We start from the raw sequence: 20,094 nt of genomic DNA, 5'->3' as shown, positions 1-20,094 counted from the left end.
CATTTAGCTCATAATCCAAACTGGAATATGCACCCACCCATGGAACAGTCTGTGCAGGAATGCTACAGATTATTGTGCAGCTGGAACCTGAAATATCTAAGAAATTATTCTCGCTGTTCATTTCAAAACATAAAACACTTTGCAATGTATTAAAAAATTTAAAAATGAAAGGAGAGGCTTCATCATCTCTCCCTGTGAGGTCCTTCCCACTCACCCATAATCCACAGTCTGCGAGAACCAGCCCAGCACAGGGTGCCAGTGGGTGAGGTTGGATTTCTTCTGGGACACGTACTTCTGGCAGTAGGAGAGCATGTGGATGAGCACCCCCACAAAATGAGCTGTCTCCTCCTCCAGCACCTGGTCATTCAGGGAGCCCAGGAACACCAGATTGCCTGGAGGAAGGAGCAGCACAGCAAGGCTGAAGGAGGAACAGATGCTGTGGGACAGGGGTTACAGGTGAAGTGAATCCTTTCCCAGTCCCAGGAGAGGATTTGTGTCAGTAATGATCTCAGAGGCCACTCTGCAGGAAAGCCATTTCCAGCACACATCAACCCCTGAGGTGACATCTTCCCTTTGGCCACCTTCCCACAGACACCTTCTACAAGCTACTAAAAGCTACAATCCAGGGTTATCCCAACTGGTAATCTTGTTACTTTTGCAGAAATGTGGATTTAAATATGCAACAGCATTTAGGGAAGGGAGATCCAAGTCACTCCAAGACTTGCTCAGAGTCCAAGTGAAAAGCTGGCAGAGATGATGCATGACATGGATACAAGGACAAATCTCTGGCCCTTCCTTCCTTTGCAAAAGTCTTAAACCTTGTTTGTAACATGCCAAAATACACCTCAGTTATTATTTAGAGGAAGTTATCAAAATAACAATTAAAAATTATGAGTTGGATGCACCTCTACCCCACGGAAAAAGAAGATCTGAATCAAGACTCTCTTTTCAAACCAAATAAAAGTGTTGGAGGTGCTCACCCAGCAAGCAGAGAGTGTGACTGCCCTCCAGGCACACGCAGACATCCCGGCACTGGGATTCCCGGCTCAGGAACAGGATGAACTTCCGGAAGAGACCATGGGATTCGATCACTGCCAGGCGCTGGAAGACAGCATGGAAGTGCCAGTGAGGCTGGGAAGCAGCACATTCCCACACCTGATCTGCCAGCAGCACTTGGCACTGGCTTTTCTTCCCAAATAAAGCAGCAAGTCGAGGCTGTTGCCCCACAGAGCGGTTCACGTGGAGCTGGGCTGGGCAATAAAACCCCTGGCAGGTGAACAGGTCATGCTGGAGTTGGAGCCAGACCTTTGCAATGATCTGTCTGCAAGAACACAGGATTTGCCCATTTGGCACAAAACCTGCCTGCCTGCACCAAGCAGACTGAATTGGATTAGTGGGCAGCCCACTGGTCACCCCCACAGAGCCTCTGTCACCCAACAGGGTGATTTAGGCTTTGGCTCTGTCTGTGGTTATGGAAAAGGAAGAGCAAGGATGTGAAAAATTCAAGCTGTGGGTCATGTGTGCCTTTATTATTTATTTATGTAGGTATTTTAGTTCAGCCCATAATCCCACTGGTGTTAGTAACTTCTGCGTTAGAAATACAGAGTATTTGTAAGGCTTTCACAACAGAGAATTGACACTGGCAAAGAGAGAAATGCCAAATCTCTGTCCCAAGAGCTGATAAAATGTAATAACAAGTGGCCTGGTGTGATAATCAGCCCTCTGAGATCACCCACTTACCTCAGGGGTGAGAGTAGCAAGGTGAGTCATTATAGCAGGCACAGACATGACATGGATCAGGAAGGACCTCAGCAGATTGTCTGAGAACTGTGCAGCAACCACAGGGCTACAGAGAGACAGAGAGACACTTCAGAGCTCAGCCCAACCTGGAAAAGCAACACAGCCTCCAACTGAGCCATCCAGAACTGGATCCTGGGAATTCCCTCAGCAACAACCACAGACACAGGGAATGGGTTGGGTTGGAAGGGAACGTAAAGCTCAGCCCATCCCACGGCCCTGCCGTGGGCAGCGACACCTTCCACTATCCCAGATTGCTCCAAGCCCTTTCCAACCTGGCTTTGAAGCATCCCAGGGAAAAGATCATTCACTCACACTTTTGTTCTCAGAGCAAGCTCACCCTGGACTGAACTGCACCCTCAAGTTTAGGCTCACACCAATTCCTGATTTAAAGCCACACTAATCTGAAGAAGGATGACAGCAAAGTGAGCTATTTGCCTAAAGCAACTTCTTTCCTCAGGATGATATTCTCAATGGCACAAAAACACTGAAAGAATGAGAAGTCTTTAAAAAAAAACACGAAAACACTAAAAAAGACAAGTCTGGCTGCAAATTCCCCCAAGCTGCTCCAGCTGACTCACCGCAAGGCAAGGGAGAAGATGGCAGTTAAGGAACCTTTGGACAGGGAAGGTCTGGATCTTGCCAAGCCATTAGTTAGCAAAATCTGGAATGAAAGAAAGAAAACAAAATATAAAAACCCTGTAGCACTCAGAAAAAAAAATAAAATACTATTACTCCTGAAAGGCATTAATTTTATTTAATGCAGAGAAAAAGAAACATCAGAACACCCTAAAATCCAGTTCTTACAAGTTATTTGGCAGAACTAGGAGGGCTTCAGGTTAATCATGGCAGAAAGAAACTGCAATGAAATCAGACACTCTGCAGGACTTATTTCCCTAGAACCTGTGCTCACAGGCTTTAAAAATTAACAGGCAAGGCTCAGAGTTTGGTAATGTAATTCTTATTTAAAAGATTCATTACATCAGCTCCTTTCCCCAGCAGAGCAGCAAATTAATCCAACCAATACGATGTGGCAGCTGCAAAGTTTGGCAAAATTATGTAGGACTTGTCCCTGTCCATCTCATGATGAGGTGATTGAGCTGGATTTGGGTTCAGCAGCAGTGACAGAAGGGGAAGGGTAGATTTGGTCTCAGGTGGGGACACTCTGCTTTACTTGAGAAAGAGATTTTTGCTTTGAGAAAAATATAAACGGGCACAAATCACCAGCAGCTCCTCCCTGAGACCCCAGCACAGACCCAAAGAGCTCCTCAGGGCTGGGACTGGTTTGGGTAAAGCTGGGACTGTGGCAGCTCACACTGACCTGCAGCACGGAGTAGAAGCCCTTCTGGTTCAGGTGGCCCATGATGTTGGCACAGATGTGGTTCATGGCAGGTCTCAGGGTCTCACCTTTGGGTTAAAGCACTGATGTCACTCCAACACCACCACAGCCCCACTCTGACTCCCCCACACAAAGGTTTGTCACTGCCCAAGCCCTCCTGGCACAAAGTCCTTGTCCTTCTACACAAACCCATCATTCTGGCAGCATTTCACACTGTATGTTTAGGCTGTAAGAGCCTCATTTCCTCACATTACTTGTCTGCCTTTTCTACATCTATTTCCTACAAAACCCCAGAGCTAAGAGCACATTCCCTTATCCTCTGAACACTTCCTGTGTGGGGGCTTTTGGAATATTATAAAAATGCTGTAACAACTGCTGGTGTCCTAAAGGAAACAACCTAATCCCAAGGGGAACGGTCAAATCCCAAGGGAATCCTTGTTTTGTGCAAACACAGGAGCAGAATGAATCTTTGTGGCCACCAAGGTGCAGAAACAGAATCCCAGAATGGTTTGGGTTGGAAGGAATGTTAAGGATCATCCCATTCCAACTCTGCCAAGGGCAGGGACACTTTCCACTATCCCAAGTTGCTCCAAACTCTCTCCAACCTGGCCTTGGACACTTCCAGGGATCCAGGGGCAGCCACAGCTTCTCTGGAACTTGTGCCAGAGCATTCAGTAGATTTTAACACCAAGTCCCAAATCAGTGGCTTAAAGACCTGGATGCACCAACCTTTTCCCCGGAGGATTTTCCAGGTGGAAGTGTCTGTGAAGGTGACCAGCATTGTGAGGTGCAAGTTCACCAGTTTGGAGTCCTGCAGGATGTCAGGCTGGGATAACAAACAGCAGAGTTAGAAAATCCACTGTGCCACCTGCCAAATGCAGGGAAAGAAAACACAAGAATAGTCCTTACCTTGAGCTGCTTGAGGAATTCACAGCAAAACCACAGGATGTCTTTGATCTGTTTGATCCAGAGGAGTGTGAGGTCCTTGGAGAGTGCCAGTGACACATACCACACCTGAGCAAGGGGGGGATGCACAGAGGGATCAGGGTTTGTGCTGCAGGACCCAGCAGTGGGACCAAGATGCTCCTCTTCCCAAATTCCCTGGTCAAAGCACATCACCCACCCCAGAAACCAAGTGTCCTTTAACCCCTGTGGCTGCACAGAGTAAAAACATGCCAGGAATGCTAAAAGACTTGTCCAGACTCTCCCTGTGCAATCCCCACAGTGCTCATGGGCTTCTGAAAGCTAAAAATTACATATTGCCAAAGTAAATCCCCACATTGGGAGTTAAAAACAACCACCAACCTCTCCCCACTCCAAACCAAACCCTCCTGCTGACCTTGGGCTCATTCTCCACATCCATGCTGTTCAGGATGCAACGACACAGCTTTTCAAACCTCTGGGAAAATCCAAAGGTGGGATTAGTTATAACTAATACAGGAAGGGCTATTCTGGAAAAACACAAGGCACAGCTCAGCACATGGAGGAAGATCTCTCTGTCTCAAATCAGCAAATGTTCCCAGCACAATCCCTACAGGAATCCTGATGGCTCCTTCCCTAGGAACAAACACATCACACTGCTGCTGCTGCTGTGTAGAATTCCCTCCTTGGGAGCACAGGGCTTTTTTTGGATGCTTTCTGGGGCAAAGATCATCATTTCAGGGCTTCACTCTGAACCCACAGAGTTCAGGGCAGAAAAACTGCTGGGACACAAACAGCTGTCCCTGTGCCAGCACAGATCTCTGGGAGCTGTCCCAGTGTACCTGCCTGGGGACTGGGGTGTGCCAAAATCCCCAGGCACTGCTCAGCTCCTGCAGCTGGCACTGTCACCAGGAAAAACATTCCATCAAAGGATGCCCCAAATACAGAACCACTGCTGAAAAATTCAAGGCTTCTCCTGTTTTAATCCTACAGGCAGATCCCTTCAGGAAGGGACAGAAGACAGAGAGAACATTGCTGAAAATATCTTCCAAGAATCTCCAAGATCACAGGGTAAGGAATTAAACATATTTAACCTGTCCCTAAAAGCACAGCAGGATGTCGGGGCAGTGTCCTCACCTCCTTGTCCTCCTTGGGATTGAACACAAACAGCAGCTTCCTGGCAATCCTGAACACAGACAGGGCACTTCTTTTACTTGAGCCACATTCATTTGTCCCAAAGAATTCCTCCACCTCTCTCCTAGCAAAGAGGGAAAAACGGGGAGTTAAAAAGAAATCACAGAGCAAAGATTTCCTTTCCCAGGGGCCCACAAGGAAGGTGGAGAGAGACTTTTTACAAATGTCTGGAATGGCAGGAAAAAGGGGAATAGACTCAAACTGACACAGGACAGGGTTTGATGGGATATTGGGAAGAAATCCTTCCCTGTGAGGGTGGAAGAAGCTGTGGCTGCCTCATCCCCAGAAGTCTCCAAGGCCAGGAGCAACCTGGGCTAGTGGAAAGCATCCCTGCCCATGGCAGGGGTTTGGAACAAGATGAGCTTCAAGGTCCCTTCCAAGCCAACCCACTCCATGATCCCATGAATCCCACACACCTGATCTCCCTCTGCAGGCGGCAGCGACACAGAAACCTCCTGACCAGAGCCTGGAGCTGCACTGCAGCTCTTTCCCTCTCCTTCAGCTCCCGCCGCTCCTCCCGCGCCTGCCGGGCCTTGTCCAGGAACTGGGCCCTGGAGGACTGGCTGGCACTGAACATGGCTGGAACCTCTCAGGGAGCAAAGGATCCCCGCAGCAAACACCTGGAAAACGAGAGGAAAGGGGAAAAAACACCCATAGAAGGGCAGTTCTCAGCTCCCTGCAGGGGAGGGGAAAATCCGACAGCAGAGGGAAAAGTGGGAATATAAACAGTGGGAATAAAAAAAGCCCAGCGACTGTCATGGGGCTGCACAGGGACACAAAAACACTGGCAGGGAATCCTTCCAGCACAACCCACAGCCTGCTGCAGGCTGGGAGATTTTAAGTGGAAAAATAAACAAATCAGTGTTTTTGACACTGTGCTCCACTCCCCCTTCTCCAGCCTCTGTTCTTTCCTTGGCAACAGATAAGAACATCTCCCCAGCCAGGAACAGGAGGCAAAGGGCACAAGGGACACTGATTTATTGCCAGCCACCAGCTAAAACACCCAGGGTCAACCAGAGCTTTATAAATAACAAGGAACTCACCTGAGGGGTCACTTCTTCAAGGGAAGCGTGTGATGCTCATTTACACACACACATGATCCCCGTCCAGAGGCTTCGGGCAGCTCCTGCAGGGACAAGCACATTCCCTGCGGCTGATCTGGGGATTTAGACTTCCCCTCCGCAATTCCGAGTCCTTTAGACCCGATTTAGCTCTCGCTGCACCCGCAAGTTAAACGGTGAGTGGGAGGAGAAGCAGCACCGCGGCTCGGCACAGGCAGCCGGGGGGGTGGGACCGCTCCGTGTGTGACAGCACGGAAGGACAAAGCGACCCGGGGACCGGAGCAGGTGCAACCCCCGAGTAGCACCCGAGAGCCAGCCACAGCCCTCGAGCTGGGCCGCAGCTCCCAGGGCTCGCCCCAGGCACGAGCAAAGCCCCCTCAGCGCCTCTCACAGCCCCCGCATCCCTCCCCGGGCCCAAGGCTCCCACCGCGCCGCTCACCCCGCCGCTGCCGCCAGCCTCCCCGCAGCCCCCAGGCGCTCACCCTCGTGCCGGCGGACACCGGGCCGGGCGGGCCGGGCCGAGCGGCCCCGGAACCCCCCGGTCCCTCCCGGTTCCCCCGCCCAGGCCGCGGCCGCAGCCCCCTCCTCGCAGCCGTGTCCGCGCTCCCAGTCCGGCCGCCAACCCGCCCCGCCGTTGCCGTTCCGCCGGCCCGTTCACCGCCTCGGCGCAGGGAGAACAGCCGGCTCTGCGTCCCGCTGATACCGGGAAAGTATGGCCGAGCCGAGCCGGGCTAAACCGTGCTGGGCCAAGCCCGTGAGGCGGCAGAGCGGCAGCGGCCGGGAGGGCCCGGAGTGCCATCGGACGGGTTTGGGGGCGCACCCGGGCGGGGCCGGAAGCGAAGCGAGGGGCGGAAGTTCCCCGCCCGGCGCTCCCGCTCGCTCCGTCCGAGGGGCTCGGTCCGTTCATGGTGAGGGGGAAAGGGCGGCTCGGGGCGCGGGGACGGGCCTGGAGGGCGGCCGTGGGCTCCGGCCCTCGCGGGGGAGGAGGGGCGGAGGACTGATGGGGAACGGGGAGCGGACTGAGAGGGGCTGGGGGGCTCGGGGCCTCAGCGGGGCAGGGGAAGCTGAGGGGGCTCCGGCCCTCGGGGGCGCTGAGGGGTTTTGGGTCGGGGGGCTCAGGGGGACTTTGAGCCATGGGAGGGAGTACCGGTCCTGCCCTGCGGAGGGGTTGGGCTGAGAATTTGAGGCTCCGGCCCCCGAGAGCGGTGCTGCTGTTGAGTGACAGTGTCCGGGGCGGGCTGGAGGCATGGTCCAGCCCCGAGGTTGGAGAGGGGGGTCCCGGGGGGAGTCTGACCCCCGGGAATCGCGGTGGTCACGGTCCGGTTTGCGCGTCTCCGGTCCCCAGCGCTCCCCTTGGCCTGGGGCCGGTTGGTTTGGGGAGGGCAGGGCTGGGATTTGGGGTGCAGGGTCGTGGTGCGCTGTAGGATCGATCCCCTCTGGATGCTGCCCAAGCTGGGCTGTTCGGTACCGGAGGAGGCTGGAACGTGAGCTGAGGTTGCTGCCTGTGCATCCCAGAGATGATGGGATCACCCGTGCTCCTCCTGCTCCCTCTCCTGTGCCACACAACTCCGGCTCCGTTGGGACTTTCTTGGCAGCGAAGCAAAAATCTTTCGGTTCAGCTCATCCCGGAGCCGTGGGAGCTGGAGCGGCAGGGATGGAGGGGGTTAATGATCCCACCCTGTCCCATCCTGAGATAAAACAGAACCACGGAGGCTCAGAGTGATTAAGGATTTAGCGGCTCTGGGGGCATTTGTGGTGCTGAGCCACCGTGTGCCTGTGCCAGTGTGACCTCGGTGACAGGAATGTGGCTGGAGGCTGCTCTGTCTGGCTGGATTTTGGTGCTCTGAGACGTGTGGGAGGGCAGGGAAGAGCAGGAAAAGCTTGTGCGTGCTCTCCCTGTTTGCTCCAAGGGAAAAAGCCTTGAAAACCTGTGGATATTCTGCATTTTAGCATCTGTTGATTTCTGCATTTGGACTCACAGGAATCATCTGCTCCACTTGTGTGTGTTGGGAATTGCCCAATTCCATCCTAGATTATTGATGGAGTAAGAGCTTTACAAGAGTAAAGCTTTACAGAGTTGTGTAAGAAATGAAAGCAGTTTTTGTGGGAAAACCTTTGGCTTTGCAGTGCAAAACCCAGCTCAGCATTCCCAGGGTTTTTCCTCAGGGGGGGAAAAAAATGGGGGCTGTGTCCAGGAATGTCCTTCAGTTCCTGACAGTGAAACATTTAAAACACTTGAGGACTTCACACAAAGAGGCACGGGAGGTGTGAAACACCCAGTGGGAACAGGAGTGTCACACTGCCGGGCTGGGAATTGCCCCCTCGAGCTGGGAATTGCCCCCTCAAGCTGGGAATTGCCCCCTCGAGCTGGGAATTGCCCCCTCAAGCTGGGAACCCCTCTCCTTGCAGGAAGAGATGTCGGGAGAGAGCGTGGTGAGCTCAGCAGTGCCGGCGGCCGCGACGCGCACGACGTCCTTCAAGGGGAGCAGCCCCAGCTCCAAGTACGTGAAGCTGAACGTGGGAGGGGCCCTGTACTACACCACCATGCAGACCCTGACCAAGCAGGACACCATGCTCAAGGCCATGTTCAGCGGGCGCATGGAAGTGCTCACGGACAGCGAAGGTAAAGGATCGGGATGATCCCGGCACCCTCCACATCCTTCCTGGACAAGGGAAAATCAGAGGGGGCGTGGAAAGGTTAGAGGAGCTTCTGTTTGTAGGGTTGGAGGGATGGAGGATCTCTGCTACAAGGGAGAATTCAGCCTGGATAAAAGGCAAGTTTGGAGTGAGCTAATTGGGGCCTTCCAGTGCCTGAAGGAGCAACAAGAATGACAGAGAGAGAATATTTATAAGGCCCTGGAGTGGCATATAAGAGGATAGGTTTGGATTAGATATTGGGAGGAAATCTTCTCCTGGGAGAGTGGTGAAGCCCTGGCACAGGGTGCCCAGAGAAGCTGTGGCTGCCCCTGGATCCCTGGAAGTGTCCAAGGCCAGGTTGGACGGGGCTTGGAGCAGCCTGGGATAGTGGAAGGTGTTCCTGCCCACAGCAGGGTTGGACTAAATAATCTTCAAGGTTCCTCCCAACCCAAACCATGCTGTTATTCCATGATTATACAGCTGGGAAAAATGTGAAACAAAAGATAAGGATGGCTTTAGTTGTTTCCTGAGCAGCAAAAGGGCACTGAGAGTGCCAAAGCTCCTGTCAGGCCCAGGTGGCACCTGAAGCATCTTTTCCTTTCAGAATACTGACACTGAAGCTCTGAAGCCCATGGAAATGGGTGAGGATAGTGATTAGGAATCCTTGAGTTGGGACCTGTGTGTGCTCTTGGAAGTTCAGAATGCCGTTCCCTCTTCTTGTGTCCTTGCTGATAAATAAAATATAAAGCACACTCTGAACGTAGTTATTAATGAGTTAAAAAAATATTTTTTAAAATAAAAATATTTTCTTGTGGGACTATTGGCAGCTGATTTCCCTAAAACAAAAGCAGTTGCAGAATTGTCAGAAAATTTGGAATTTTATCTCTGTGTTCCCATGTTTCCATGTGGGTATGCCAGAGTTTAATTGGAAGCTCGGCTTTATCTTCACTCTGATGTTTTACCCATAACAATATTTAAGGACCTTTGTATTTCACAACAGCCTCTGCAAAGCTGAGCCTGGAGGTTCAAGCACCTCCCTTGGGATTAGTTAATTATTATTTGAAAATTTTGTTTGAATTTGCTGAAAACAGAGAAAATACAGTACAAGGTGAAGTGGGATGGACTGAGTATTGAGTGCTTTAAAACAGTCTGTTTAGAGGTTTATTATAAGCTTTCCTGAGATAAAAGGAAGTGGATTTGAAAGAAAAAATGTAAAAATACACCCTGATTAGCTGAATATTCCTGGTTTAGCCAGAAGTCTTTATATTTAAGCTGGGGAAAACAAAGCTGTGTTGTTCCAGGTGTAATCCCAGGCCAGGATTTGTGGCTCTGGATCAAAGGGTCTCTGGGATACTTATCCTGGATACAGACCATGGAGGTTGCATAAAAAAAGTCAGTCTGTGGGTCAGATTAGGAGAAAACCTGTCAAATGGGAATCAATACTGGCTCAAATTTGGGAAAAACTCTGTCAAATGGGAACCAACATCTTGACTGGGAATGCTGGAGGAGTGGAAATGTTGTGAAACCTCTCCCTTTCCTAAACTTGAGGTGGATCTTCCTGTCCCTCCCTGAAGCTGCTTCACTGAATTTGATAATTCCAGACTTCCTATGGTTGGAAACGGGTTGGAAATTCCAAATTCATTTTGGAAACTCACCCTGGTGTGATCCCAGTGTCCTGGGCAGATACAGGAGGGCTGGGACATCCCATTCCCAGGGCTCACAGTCCCTGGAAGTGCAGGTGCTGTTTGCACCCTAAATCTTAGGATAACTGGAGTTTCTCCAACTAAAATATCATGTTCGGGACGTAAAATCCCAAGTTTGTTTTGCTGTGACTCCCACAGTGTCTGTGTGGGATTGTTCCATGGAACCAGTTTGTGTTTTAAGAGGAATTTGATACTTCCTGTATGTTGTAACACAGACACTCCCACTGCAGCAGTTGTTGCTTTATCTCCCCTTGCCTGGAAACTGGGACAATAGCACTGGGGCTGCTAAAGGAAACACTTTTTATCTGGAATTCTTCAAAATCCTCCTAATTGGTCACACCCAAAACCTGGCACCAAACAAAATGTTTCTTAGGAAAAGAAGCCAGGCTTGGGGAGCAACTGGAAGGAGTTGGGTTTAACCAGTCTGGAATGTGGCACACGGGGTCCTGCTCTGTGTCTGGGATTCAGATCCCAGCTCCTCCTCCCAGTTGAACAATTCCAACCTGCTGCTCCTCAGGCTGGAGGAGAAAAGTCTGGACTTCTCTGCCTGTGGGTGGCAGATGATTGTTTTCAGCTTAGAAATTATTGATGAACTGTAGCAAATCAGCATATTTGGAACATTTTTTTGGGATAGTAATGAGCAGGGAGAAGGATATGAGTTTTCCAGGTGCATCCACTTGTTTCCAATTCTCTTTTTTTCCCCTGACTCCCTGCTGCTGTTGATGGGGAAGCTGTTCCTGGTCCAGCTGCTGATAAGAGAGTGGAGCCTCAGGCAGTGTCCAGTGTCAGGCTCCTGTTTCACCTGCCAGGGCTTGGTTGGAAAATGTCTGGTTGTAGCTGGAGTGTTTGAATCCTGTCCCTGAGAATTCCTGTAAGACAAAGATGAGTTTCCTAAAGGTGTGATGTGTCCATGGACAAAGACAGTGAGGGGAGGGGGGCTCTCCCCCGGTGCCCAGGTGACACCCCACCTGCAGAGCTGCCTCCAGCCCTGGGGCCCAGCACAGGGAGGATGTGGAGCTGCTGGAGAGTCCAGAGGAGACACCAGGATGAGCATAGGGATGGAGCAGCTCTGCTGGGAAGAAAGGCTGGGAGAGCTGGGATTGTTCAGCCTGGAGAAGGGAAGGTTCTGGAGTGACCTGAGTGTGGCTTCCAGGGCCTGAAGGAGCTGACAAAAAGACGGGAAAGGACTATTTGCAAGGAGTGACAGGACAAGTGGGGATGGCTTCAATTTTCCAGAGGGGATGAATGGATGGGATATGGGATGGAATTCCCAGAGATCCTGTGGCTGCCCCATCCCTGGAAGTGTCCAGGGCCAGGTTGGATGGGGCTTGGAGCAACCTGGGACAGTGGAAGGTGTCTCTGCCCATGGCAGGGGATTGGAACTGGATAAAGTTTAAGTCCCCTTCCAACCCAAACCATTCCATGATTCTATGTTCCATACTGCTCATGGAATCTGTGTCCCTTCCTAAGTGGATCACAGGATGTTTTTGGAGCACTGCAATTAAAAAAGAACTCTAAAAGGCTTCAGCCCACTTGTTGGCTCTGCTGTGGCCGAGTGGCAGCAGGGTCACTTCCCTGTGACTCATCTCCTTTGGGCAGTTTGGGGGAAACAGAAGGGTTTTTAAAGCTCTTTTAGTGGTCACTCAGATTTTGCAACACTACTGGAAGTGTTTTCTCATCCCCACATGAAAATGAGCAATTCTGCTTCAGTTTCACCATCTGTAAACATGAAATTGCAGCAGATTTTTGCAGCCTGCGAGGAATCACAGAGGAGTTTGGGGATGGTAATTCTGCTCTCAGCTGGCCCTTCCTGTGTGCTCTAGTGAGCTTGGGAAGCAGCTGCATTTGTGGAATATGGATGTCCTGGTTTACTACCATGGCTTGTGCTTCCTCTGTGTCACAGAATGGTTTGGGTCAGAAAGGACTTTAAAGCTCACTTTGTTCCACCCCTGCTGTGAGCAGAGACACCTTCCACTAAATCTCCCACTAAAATGGGATTCCTTGCTTTCCATACTCTGCACTGCTAAATGGGTTTTTCTTCTGCTCTAGCTGGATTAGCCATTAGCCTGGATCAGTCCTTTGTTCCATGATTTCTGTCTCTAGTTTGTTGTTCCAGCCTGTAAAATCACACTTGGACCACACTTTGTGTTGTCTGTGGACAGCAGGAATGAGGGAGCTGGGAAGCCTGGAGTGAGCTGCTGCAGAGTGTCTCCTTTTCCCTCAGAAAGGGCTGTGTTCCCTTTCCAGATTGAACCAAATGTTCAGACTTTTCCTTGTAATTCCTTTCATGCAGAACACACAGGGGCTGCTTTAACCTACTTTCCTTATTTGTCCAAAATATGACTCCTTCCCCACAAGCGTTTCCTCGCTGCATTCCTGAGTCTCAGCCTGTGAGAGTGGCCATCTGTTCACTCAGGGAAGCTCCAGCCTTGGCACTGCCTGACTTTTCCAGGGTCCAGCCTGATTCCAGCAGCAAGAGGTGAAAGGTGGATCCTGCACCCACAGCTTTGGTGTTTCTCTGGTTTCACCCTGGAGAAGAGAATGTTCCAGGGAGACCTTAGAGCGCTTTGCAGTGCCTAGAGGGACTCCAGGAGAGCTGGAAGAGGGACTTTGGACAAGGGCATGGAGGGACAAGACAAGGGGGAATGGCTTCCCACTGCCAGAGGGCAGGGTTAGATGGCATATCGGGGAGAAATCCTTCCCTGTGAGGGTGTGAGGCCCTGGCACAGGGTGCCCAGAGAATCTCTGTCTGCCCCTGGATCCCTGGAAGTGTCCAAGGCCAGGTTGGATGGGGCTTGGAGCAACCTTGACTAGTGGAAGATGTCTCTGCCTATGGCAGGGGTGGGATTGTATGATCTTGAATTTCCCTTCCAACCCAAACCATTCCATGATTTTCTTCCCACCATGGTCCTAAGCTCCAGCTGAGCCACGCTCTCTGCTCACATTCCCCGTTCCATCCTCACACTCCCAGTTCCATCATGTCCTTCACCACTTTGCTTTGTTAAGGCCTTTTGTCACATTCATCTCAGCTTGTCCTTACTGTGGCCTTCCTGTGTCCCCAGGCTGGATCCTGATCGACCGCTGTGGGAAGCACTTTGGGACAATCCTGAACTACCTGCGGGACGGAGCCGTGCCGCTCCCCGAGAGCCGCCGGGAGATCGAGGAGCTGCTGGCTGAGGCCAAGTACTACCTGGTGCAGGGGCTGGTGGATGAATGCCAGGCAGCCCTGCAGGTGGGCACAGGGCTCAGGGGCCACCAGGGGCAGCTGGGGGTGGGCAGCAACATCTGGGCAGAGCAGGATTTTCTCCCTGGTCTTAATGAGGTGATTTTGGAGGCTGGGATGGAAATTGGAATATTTTGTGTTGTCATCTGCTGGAATCTGGTCATATCTAGGAAAACCAGCTTCTTCCCAGAGTTGCTGGGAGTCCTGTTGTGTTCTTTGTTATGCTCTGAGGTTCCCATCTTGGGGTTGAGGCCACTGTCACTGATCTCCTGAGAGGAGCCCCATTCCAGATCCTGCTGTTTAACTGGGCATAGGACAGTCAGTGGTGGAGAGCAGGAATGGACACCTCAGGTCCTCCCAGAAGAGTGATGCCTGGCCAGGCACAGCCCAGAAACCAGCACAAGGACAGACTGGACACTGACCCCTCAGCAGAGATCATTCCCAGGAAATGTGGGTGTGCCCTGGGAACTGTTGTCACTCAGCTGCTGTTTGGTTCTCATTCCTACAGAACAAGGACGCATACGAGCCCTTCTGCAAGGTCCCGGTGATCACCTCCTCCAAGGAGGAGCAGAAGCTGATTGCAACCTCCAACAAGGTGAGAGGGACTGGGATGTGCCATGGGGAGAGCTGGGGGTGTCCAGCCTGGACAGGAGAAAGCTTTGGGGAGACGTCAGATCTCCTTCCTTCCAGTGCCTAAAGGGGCTCCAAGAGAGAGAGAGAAGAGCTGGACAAGGGATAGAGTGACAGGATAAGGGGTGATGCCTTTAAGCTGAAGGAGGGCAGGGTTAGATGGGATATTAGGAAAGAATTTTTCCCTGTGAGGGTGGTGAGGCCGTTGCTCAGGTTGCCCAGAGAAGCTGTGGCTGCCCCTGGATCCCTAGAAGTGTCACAGGCTGGGTTGGACAGGGCTTGGAGCAGCCTGGGATAGTGGAAGAATTCCCTGCCCATGGCAGGGGGTACTGATAAGACAGAGGGAAGATAAGAATAGATGAGGATCCAGTTCCAGAAAAGACTCCTGAGAGGGACTGCAGCCCCATTGCCAACCTGTGCATCACAGGTTTACAGCAACAGCAGTAACACCACCAAAATCCCACTGGGAATTTGTGCTTCCAGCTTCTCAGTGGGGCCTTGGGCTGAGCTGAGGTTCCAGCTCTGTCTCTGCTCCCTGGAACTCGTCTGTGCTTTGTTTCTTACAGCCAGCTGTGAAGCTTCTCTATAACAGAAGCAACAACAAATATTCCTACACCAGGTAAGTTACTTCATCTGGAATTGTTGGAAGTTTTTCATAGACTAAAATCCACTCTAAAAGTTTCCTTCTCTTTCCCCAGACCTGATGACAGATTGGTGTTTGCAGGCACTCCATTTTTTCCCAGTTAATTTCAAACTGGAGTCAGAAGGGAGTCTGCTGCCGTCCATGGAAGGCTGAGCCTGTGCTATTTCTGTGCCAGAGGAGTTCCTCTAATCCTTAGGTGCAGCTGGCAGAGGCTCCTGGCCAAGTGCTGTCTGCATTCCCATGGATTGCAGTGTGGTAGTTGAACACAGGGAGCTCAGTGAGTGGTGAAAAAATCAAATTGGGGGCCTTGTCCTCTTTCCCTTGTTCCCTTTTAAGTTTCATGACATAACGGTGCCCATCCAGGGTGCTGAGCTCAGGAATGGTTTGGTTTTGCTGATAGGATCTTGCACCTGGGTGAAATGGCCTTGGACAGTTGTTCATGGGGCTGTTGCTGTTGTATTGCTGCTGCTTCAGGTTTTCTTGCCTGTAGTAGTGAAATAATAAGAATTAATTTCTTGGGTTTGCCCCATCCCTGGAAGCGTCTAAGGCCAGGTTTGATGGGGCTTGGAGCAACCTGGGCTGGTGGACGGTGCCCCTGCCAATGGCAAAGGGTGTCACTGGATGGGCTTCAAGGTCCCTCCAACCCAAACCACGCTGGGACACTGTGACACAGGAATCTGGGGTCTTAGGGCTGTCAATTCTCACTGCTCCCACTCTTTCCATGTGCTCTGTTAACTCCTGCTGCTGCCTCCATTCCCACAGCAACTCCGATGACAACATGCTGAAGAACATTGAGCTCTTTGACAAGCTGTCCCTGAGGTTCAACGGGAGGGTGCTGTTCATCAAGGATGTCATTGGGGATGAGATCTGCTGCTGGTCCTTCTACGGGCAGGGCCGCAAGATCGCCGAGGTCTGCTGCACCTCCATCGTTTATGCCACCGAGAAAAAGCAGACCAAGGTACAGCAAAACTGGGAATGCTCCAGCCTGGCACCCTGACAGCTGAACAGGCTGGCACTTTGTCATTGTTCAGCACCTCTGGAGGATAAGCAATGCATGGAGAGTGGGACAGCACCTGGAGCCCATCCTGGGGGTACAGCAGGAGCTGCCTGCTCAGGGCAGGTAGCACTGGGATATTCCGTAAAGCCCTGTGGTATTCCATAATGCATTGTGATACTCCATAATGTTCAGTCCAGACAAACTTGTGCATTTAACCACTTTTGGGTTTGGGAAGTTACAAGTAGATGATCTAGGGTTGGAGCTAAATGATCTTTAAGGTCCCTCCCAACCCAAACTATTCCGTGGTTCTGCACCCCCATGTAAGGAGGGATCCAGCAATGGATCACACACCTTCCCTGTATTCTTCCCTTTCCCAGGAGAGATCTGCCTGGTTTTGGTAAAAACCCAACTGGTTGTTGGTCTCAAAAGCTGGAAGCAAGAAATGGAAGAGAAAGGATTGTGCCTGAAAGGATTTCCATGGCTGGGATGCAGTTAAGGAGTTGCAACACCGGCTATCAGGAATCCAAACCGAGGTTTCCTGGTGCCTGCAGTGAGTGACCTTCTCTTCCCTGCCTGCCAGGTGGAGTTCCCAGAAGCCCGGATTTACGAGGAGACCCTGAACATTCTGCTGTACGAATCCCAGGATGGGAGGGGGCCGGACAATGCCCTCCTGGAAGCCACAGGAGGGGCTGCAGGGCGTTCCCACCACCTGGAGGAGGACGAGGAGCGGGAGCGCATCGAGCGCGTGCGGAGGATCCACATCAAGCGCCCGGACGACAGGGCCCACCTGCACCAGTGAGCCTGGGGACCCCTGCAGCTCTGGGGAAGGGGCTGCCCTGCAGCAGGACCAGGCAGTGCAAGTCCTGTCCAGCACAGTCTGTAAATTGTGATTTTGTAACAAACTCTAGGTTATTTGGGGTATTTAAATGCGGTAGTTGTAGGGCGAGGATCAATGAGGTTACTGGGCAGCCTGGAAGGGCCTGTTGAGCAGCTGGAGAAATGCCCGGAATTTTTAGCACTCTTGTCGTTACTGTTTTGTGCTGGAGAGGAGGAGGTCTGGCTTCCTGTGGCTTTGGTAATGATCCTGCACTTTAAAACCAAAACAACAAAGGAAAGGTTAGCCAGCCACCCTCCTTCCCTCCAGGCACTCCCTGACCCTCCTGGGCTGGGGGGAAAGGCAGGGACCTGGACCCAGAGGTGCTGCACAGCTCCCTGGCTACTGGGAGAGAGCTTGGGAGTGCCTTGGGTGACTCCCCAATGAACAAAAGGCACAGACTGATGAGATTCCTGGAGTGCTGGGGGCAGACAGGCCCCTCAGAGCAGTGGGAGGGAGCAGGGGCTGCTCCCTCGGGTTCCCCACAGCTCCCAGGATCTGCTCCTCCGAGGGTTCACTGGAGCTTCTGCAGCACTGAGCTGGGGACACCCACCCCTGTTTTATCCCTACGGTTCAAGGTTAAAATTCCTCCCAAAGGAGGAGAATCAGGAGCAAATTGTCCATGGTTCCTTTCCCTAGGAGTGGTGTTGGTACTGGTCAGTGCTTAGAGCTTCTGCCTGAGCCTGGGTCTCAGCTGGGGGCTTGGTTTCCAGCAGCTCCCAGGTACCAGGAGTCACAGCAGGTTCAGTCCTCCCATGCTGGGGGGTGTTGGTGGGAGGCAGCAGCCCTGGTTCTGGAACTGATCCAGGAGCGTTGCCTTGCTCTGAGCAAGGGGAAACAGAAGCAGGCAGTGACCCAGAGGCAGATATTCCCTGTTTGACTTTATCCTGAGGTTATTCCAAGTCTTCCCAGCCATGGCAGCTGTGTGTGGAAGGGCAGAGTGTGGAGAAGGCCACTGCACTGTGGTTTTCTACGAGTGCTTTTCTCTTGTCAATGAATATTTTATCTACCTCCTTGTCTCCTGTTGCCTGTTGTGGAGTCGAGTGACAGCGGTGGTGGGAGGTGGGATGTCATTCCATAGGGCTGGCATCAGAGCCACAGCTGTGACAGTTCAGATCACCAGTCCTGGGAGGGAGAGAAACCTGAGGTAGGAAGTGTTAAACTTGCACTGCAGCAGCACCCGTGGGTGACACCGGAGCACTTTGCCCTGGGCTAGAGTTTCTTTTGACCCTTTCTCTGGAATATTTAGCCCTGGCTTTAACAGCCACACTCCTCTGGAGCAGCAGCTTTGTGTTCCTGCTCCAGGGATCCCTGCTCCTGGCTCAGGGCTCCTAAGGACTTGGAACAGTGTCAAAATCAAAGGTGCTGCAGCAGCACCAGCCACATTCTGTTCCACAGAGCTCGTTGGTAGAGGCTGAAACACACCAGGAAGTGGCTGTACAGTTTTGGATCATCAAGTAAAGCTCAAAGATTTCCAATTTAATCTGAGGTCATCTTTCTAGTAACCAAAGAGTTCTCCAGCTTGCAGGCAGCTGCAGGCTGTGGCAGTTGGGGGTGTTATACTTCTCTCCTCTTTCTCCTGCAGCTGCTGAGAGCTCCACAGTCTCCCTGGGGCTCAGCAGCTTCAGCTCTGTCCTGACACCTCAGGGCTTCCAGTTTGTGTTGTACTTAAATCTGTTTGCAGCCTCCTCTGGGGCTGGAGCAGAGGGGGAAGGAGCCAGTGTCTCTCCCCTCAGGGCTGGGACAAGCTGAGGGTGAGGCAGGGAAGTCAGTGAGGCAGGGAAGTCCTGGATTGCTGTTTCTCCAGCACTGTATACTTTGACACTTGCTGGTGATTACTGGGCTGTTACTGGGCATCTCAGCATCTGCAACAGCCCTGCTGCCCTTAGCCATGTCTCAGCAGAGGGTGAACAGGGACCAGCACCAGTCCTGCAGCAAACCCTGCTCACTCCAGCTGGGAGCTGCTCTCCAGCAGGCTGGGGGCAGCTCATCCCCTGGCTGTGCTGACCTGCAGAGCCCAGACCAAATCCAGTCCTGTGGAGCAGAGCAGCTTCAGCCCCAGGAGGTGACACCAGTCCTAAGCCCCTGACAGGTCACAGCTATGTGATTAACTTCTCTGTAAATAGATCCTTAACTGGCTTCAGGCTTTTCCCTTTCAGGTTATGCAAACTAAGTTCTTAAAAAACAGGGGAGGGCTGTTTTTAATCTTTGTACAGTGCTTTGTAGAGCTGTTGGTTTAGCGAAGTCACTCCAGGAGAGTTAAAGTTTCAATTTCAGTTTTGTTACTGCATTTTTGGGCAGACTCTGCCTTAAGTCACTCCTGAGCTCATCCTCGGGGTGCAGCCAAGCTGTGCTGTCCTGGGGACTGTCCTTTACCTGCTGCCCCTGTCCTTGCTCTGGGCACACCCTGCTCATGTCCTTGCACAAATGCTCTCAGTCCTGAGCCTCGTTACTCTAAGTGGTTTTACTCTGAGCTCTCAGGTGCAGCTGGGGCTCAGGGCAGGTGTCCTGGGCACAAGCAGCTATTCAGATTATCCTTCCCTGCCTCCCAGTGCCAGGGAGAGCAGAGCTGGCTGCTTCCATTCTCCAGCACCAGCAGTGACAGCACAGCCCAGGAGAGCTGAGCAAAGTCCCCCTGGGGATGGGATTTTGTCCCCTACCAGCTCCTGACACGGGTGGGGCTGCACGAGGAGGGGACAGGGACCAGCCCTGCTGCCCCCTTCCCACCTCTCTCCCTGCAGCACCAAAGCAGCTGCTCCTGCACTCCCCCGAGGCAGGTTTGGATGTCCTGAGCCACAGCACTTGGGCAAGGCTTCAAGCTCCCATCCTACCTTAGAGCAAAGCGTAGGTAGAACCTTTCAGTCTTAATGGAATTGTTTCGTGGACAACAGCAAATTCCTGTTCTGTACAATCATTCCCACCTGTCCAGACTTCTGCACAGAACAAGCTTCAGCTGGATTTCAGTGTATGGTTGATGTTTGCAATATGTACTGTTGTTTTTTTAATATAACACAATAAATTAGAAGATATTTCATATTTACATGCGAGTCACTTTATTACTTGCTTTGAGCTTGA

The 20,094-nt window shown here is 52.0% G+C and overlaps 2 protein-coding genes across 5 annotated transcripts in view; one reads left to right on the top strand and one right to left on the bottom strand.

The window, feature by feature from the left end:
- The window catches only part of UBE3B (ubiquitin protein ligase E3B), a 20,540-nt gene extending 13,645 nt beyond the window's left edge, over positions 1-6,895 (bottom strand). For both annotated transcript variants that reach the window (XM_014253826.2, XM_014253827.2), the window contains exons 1-12: positions 6,795-6,895; positions 6,295-6,377; positions 5,668-5,871; positions 5,195-5,315; positions 4,476-4,535; positions 4,046-4,150; positions 3,866-3,962; positions 3,119-3,204; positions 2,379-2,461; positions 1,741-1,846; positions 981-1,101; positions 215-392 (exon numbers count right to left, since the gene is read on the bottom strand). In XM_014253826.2, coding sequence (XP_014109301.2) covers positions 215-392; positions 981-1,101; positions 1,741-1,846; positions 2,379-2,461; positions 3,119-3,204; positions 3,866-3,962; positions 4,046-4,150; positions 4,476-4,535; positions 5,195-5,315; positions 5,668-5,828 — 1,118 coding nt within the window. In that variant the 5' untranslated portion in view covers positions 5,829-5,871; positions 6,295-6,377; positions 6,795-6,895. The remainder of the gene's footprint in view (positions 1-214; positions 393-980; positions 1,102-1,740; positions 1,847-2,378; positions 2,462-3,118; positions 3,205-3,865; positions 3,963-4,045; positions 4,151-4,475; positions 4,536-5,194; positions 5,316-5,667; positions 5,872-6,294; positions 6,378-6,794) is intronic.
- On the top strand, positions 6,300-20,059 carry KCTD10 (potassium channel tetramerization domain containing 10). 3 transcript variants are annotated; one of them, XM_014253830.2, is made up of 7 exons: positions 6,300-6,488; positions 8,722-8,935; positions 13,715-13,884; positions 14,384-14,470; positions 15,072-15,124; positions 15,911-16,106; positions 16,726-20,059. In XM_014253830.2, exons 2-7 carry the CDS (start codon positions 8,728-8,730, stop codon positions 16,942-16,944), a joined length of 933 nt encoding a protein of 310 aa, XP_014109305.1. In that variant the 5' UTR covers positions 6,300-6,488; positions 8,722-8,727; the 3' UTR covers positions 16,945-20,059. The 3 variants fall into 3 exon arrangements, with proteins under 3 accessions (XP_014109305.1, XP_005524367.1, XP_014109304.1); XM_005524310.3 differs by lacking the exon at positions 6,300-6,488 and adding an exon at positions 7,094-7,220; XM_014253829.2 differs by lacking the exon at positions 6,300-6,488 and adding an exon at positions 7,148-7,209.
- The last annotated feature ends 35 nt before the right edge of the window (positions 20,060-20,094 follow it).

The sequence above is a fragment of the Pseudopodoces humilis genome, chromosome 20 (assembly GCF_049639895.1).
Source record: "Pseudopodoces humilis isolate 2021_Gansu_Grassland_sample_001 chromosome 20, ASM4963989v1, whole genome shotgun sequence".
Taxonomy (NCBI): Eukaryota; Metazoa; Chordata; class Aves; order Passeriformes; family Paridae; genus Pseudopodoces; species Pseudopodoces humilis.
This window is presented reverse-complemented; position numbering and strand designations above follow the sequence as displayed.

Excerpts from the sequence above, each read along its gene's own strand:
- KCTD10 (XM_005524310.3), top strand. Across the intron at positions 13,885-14,383 it reads AATGCCAGGCAGCCCTGCAG|AACAAGGACGCATACGAGCC; the intron begins GTGGGCACAGGG and ends TCATTCCTACAG. Across the intron at positions 16,107-16,725 it reads CCGAGAAAAAGCAGACCAAG|GTGGAGTTCCCAGAAGCCCG; the intron begins GTACAGCAAAAC and ends CCTGCCTGCCAG.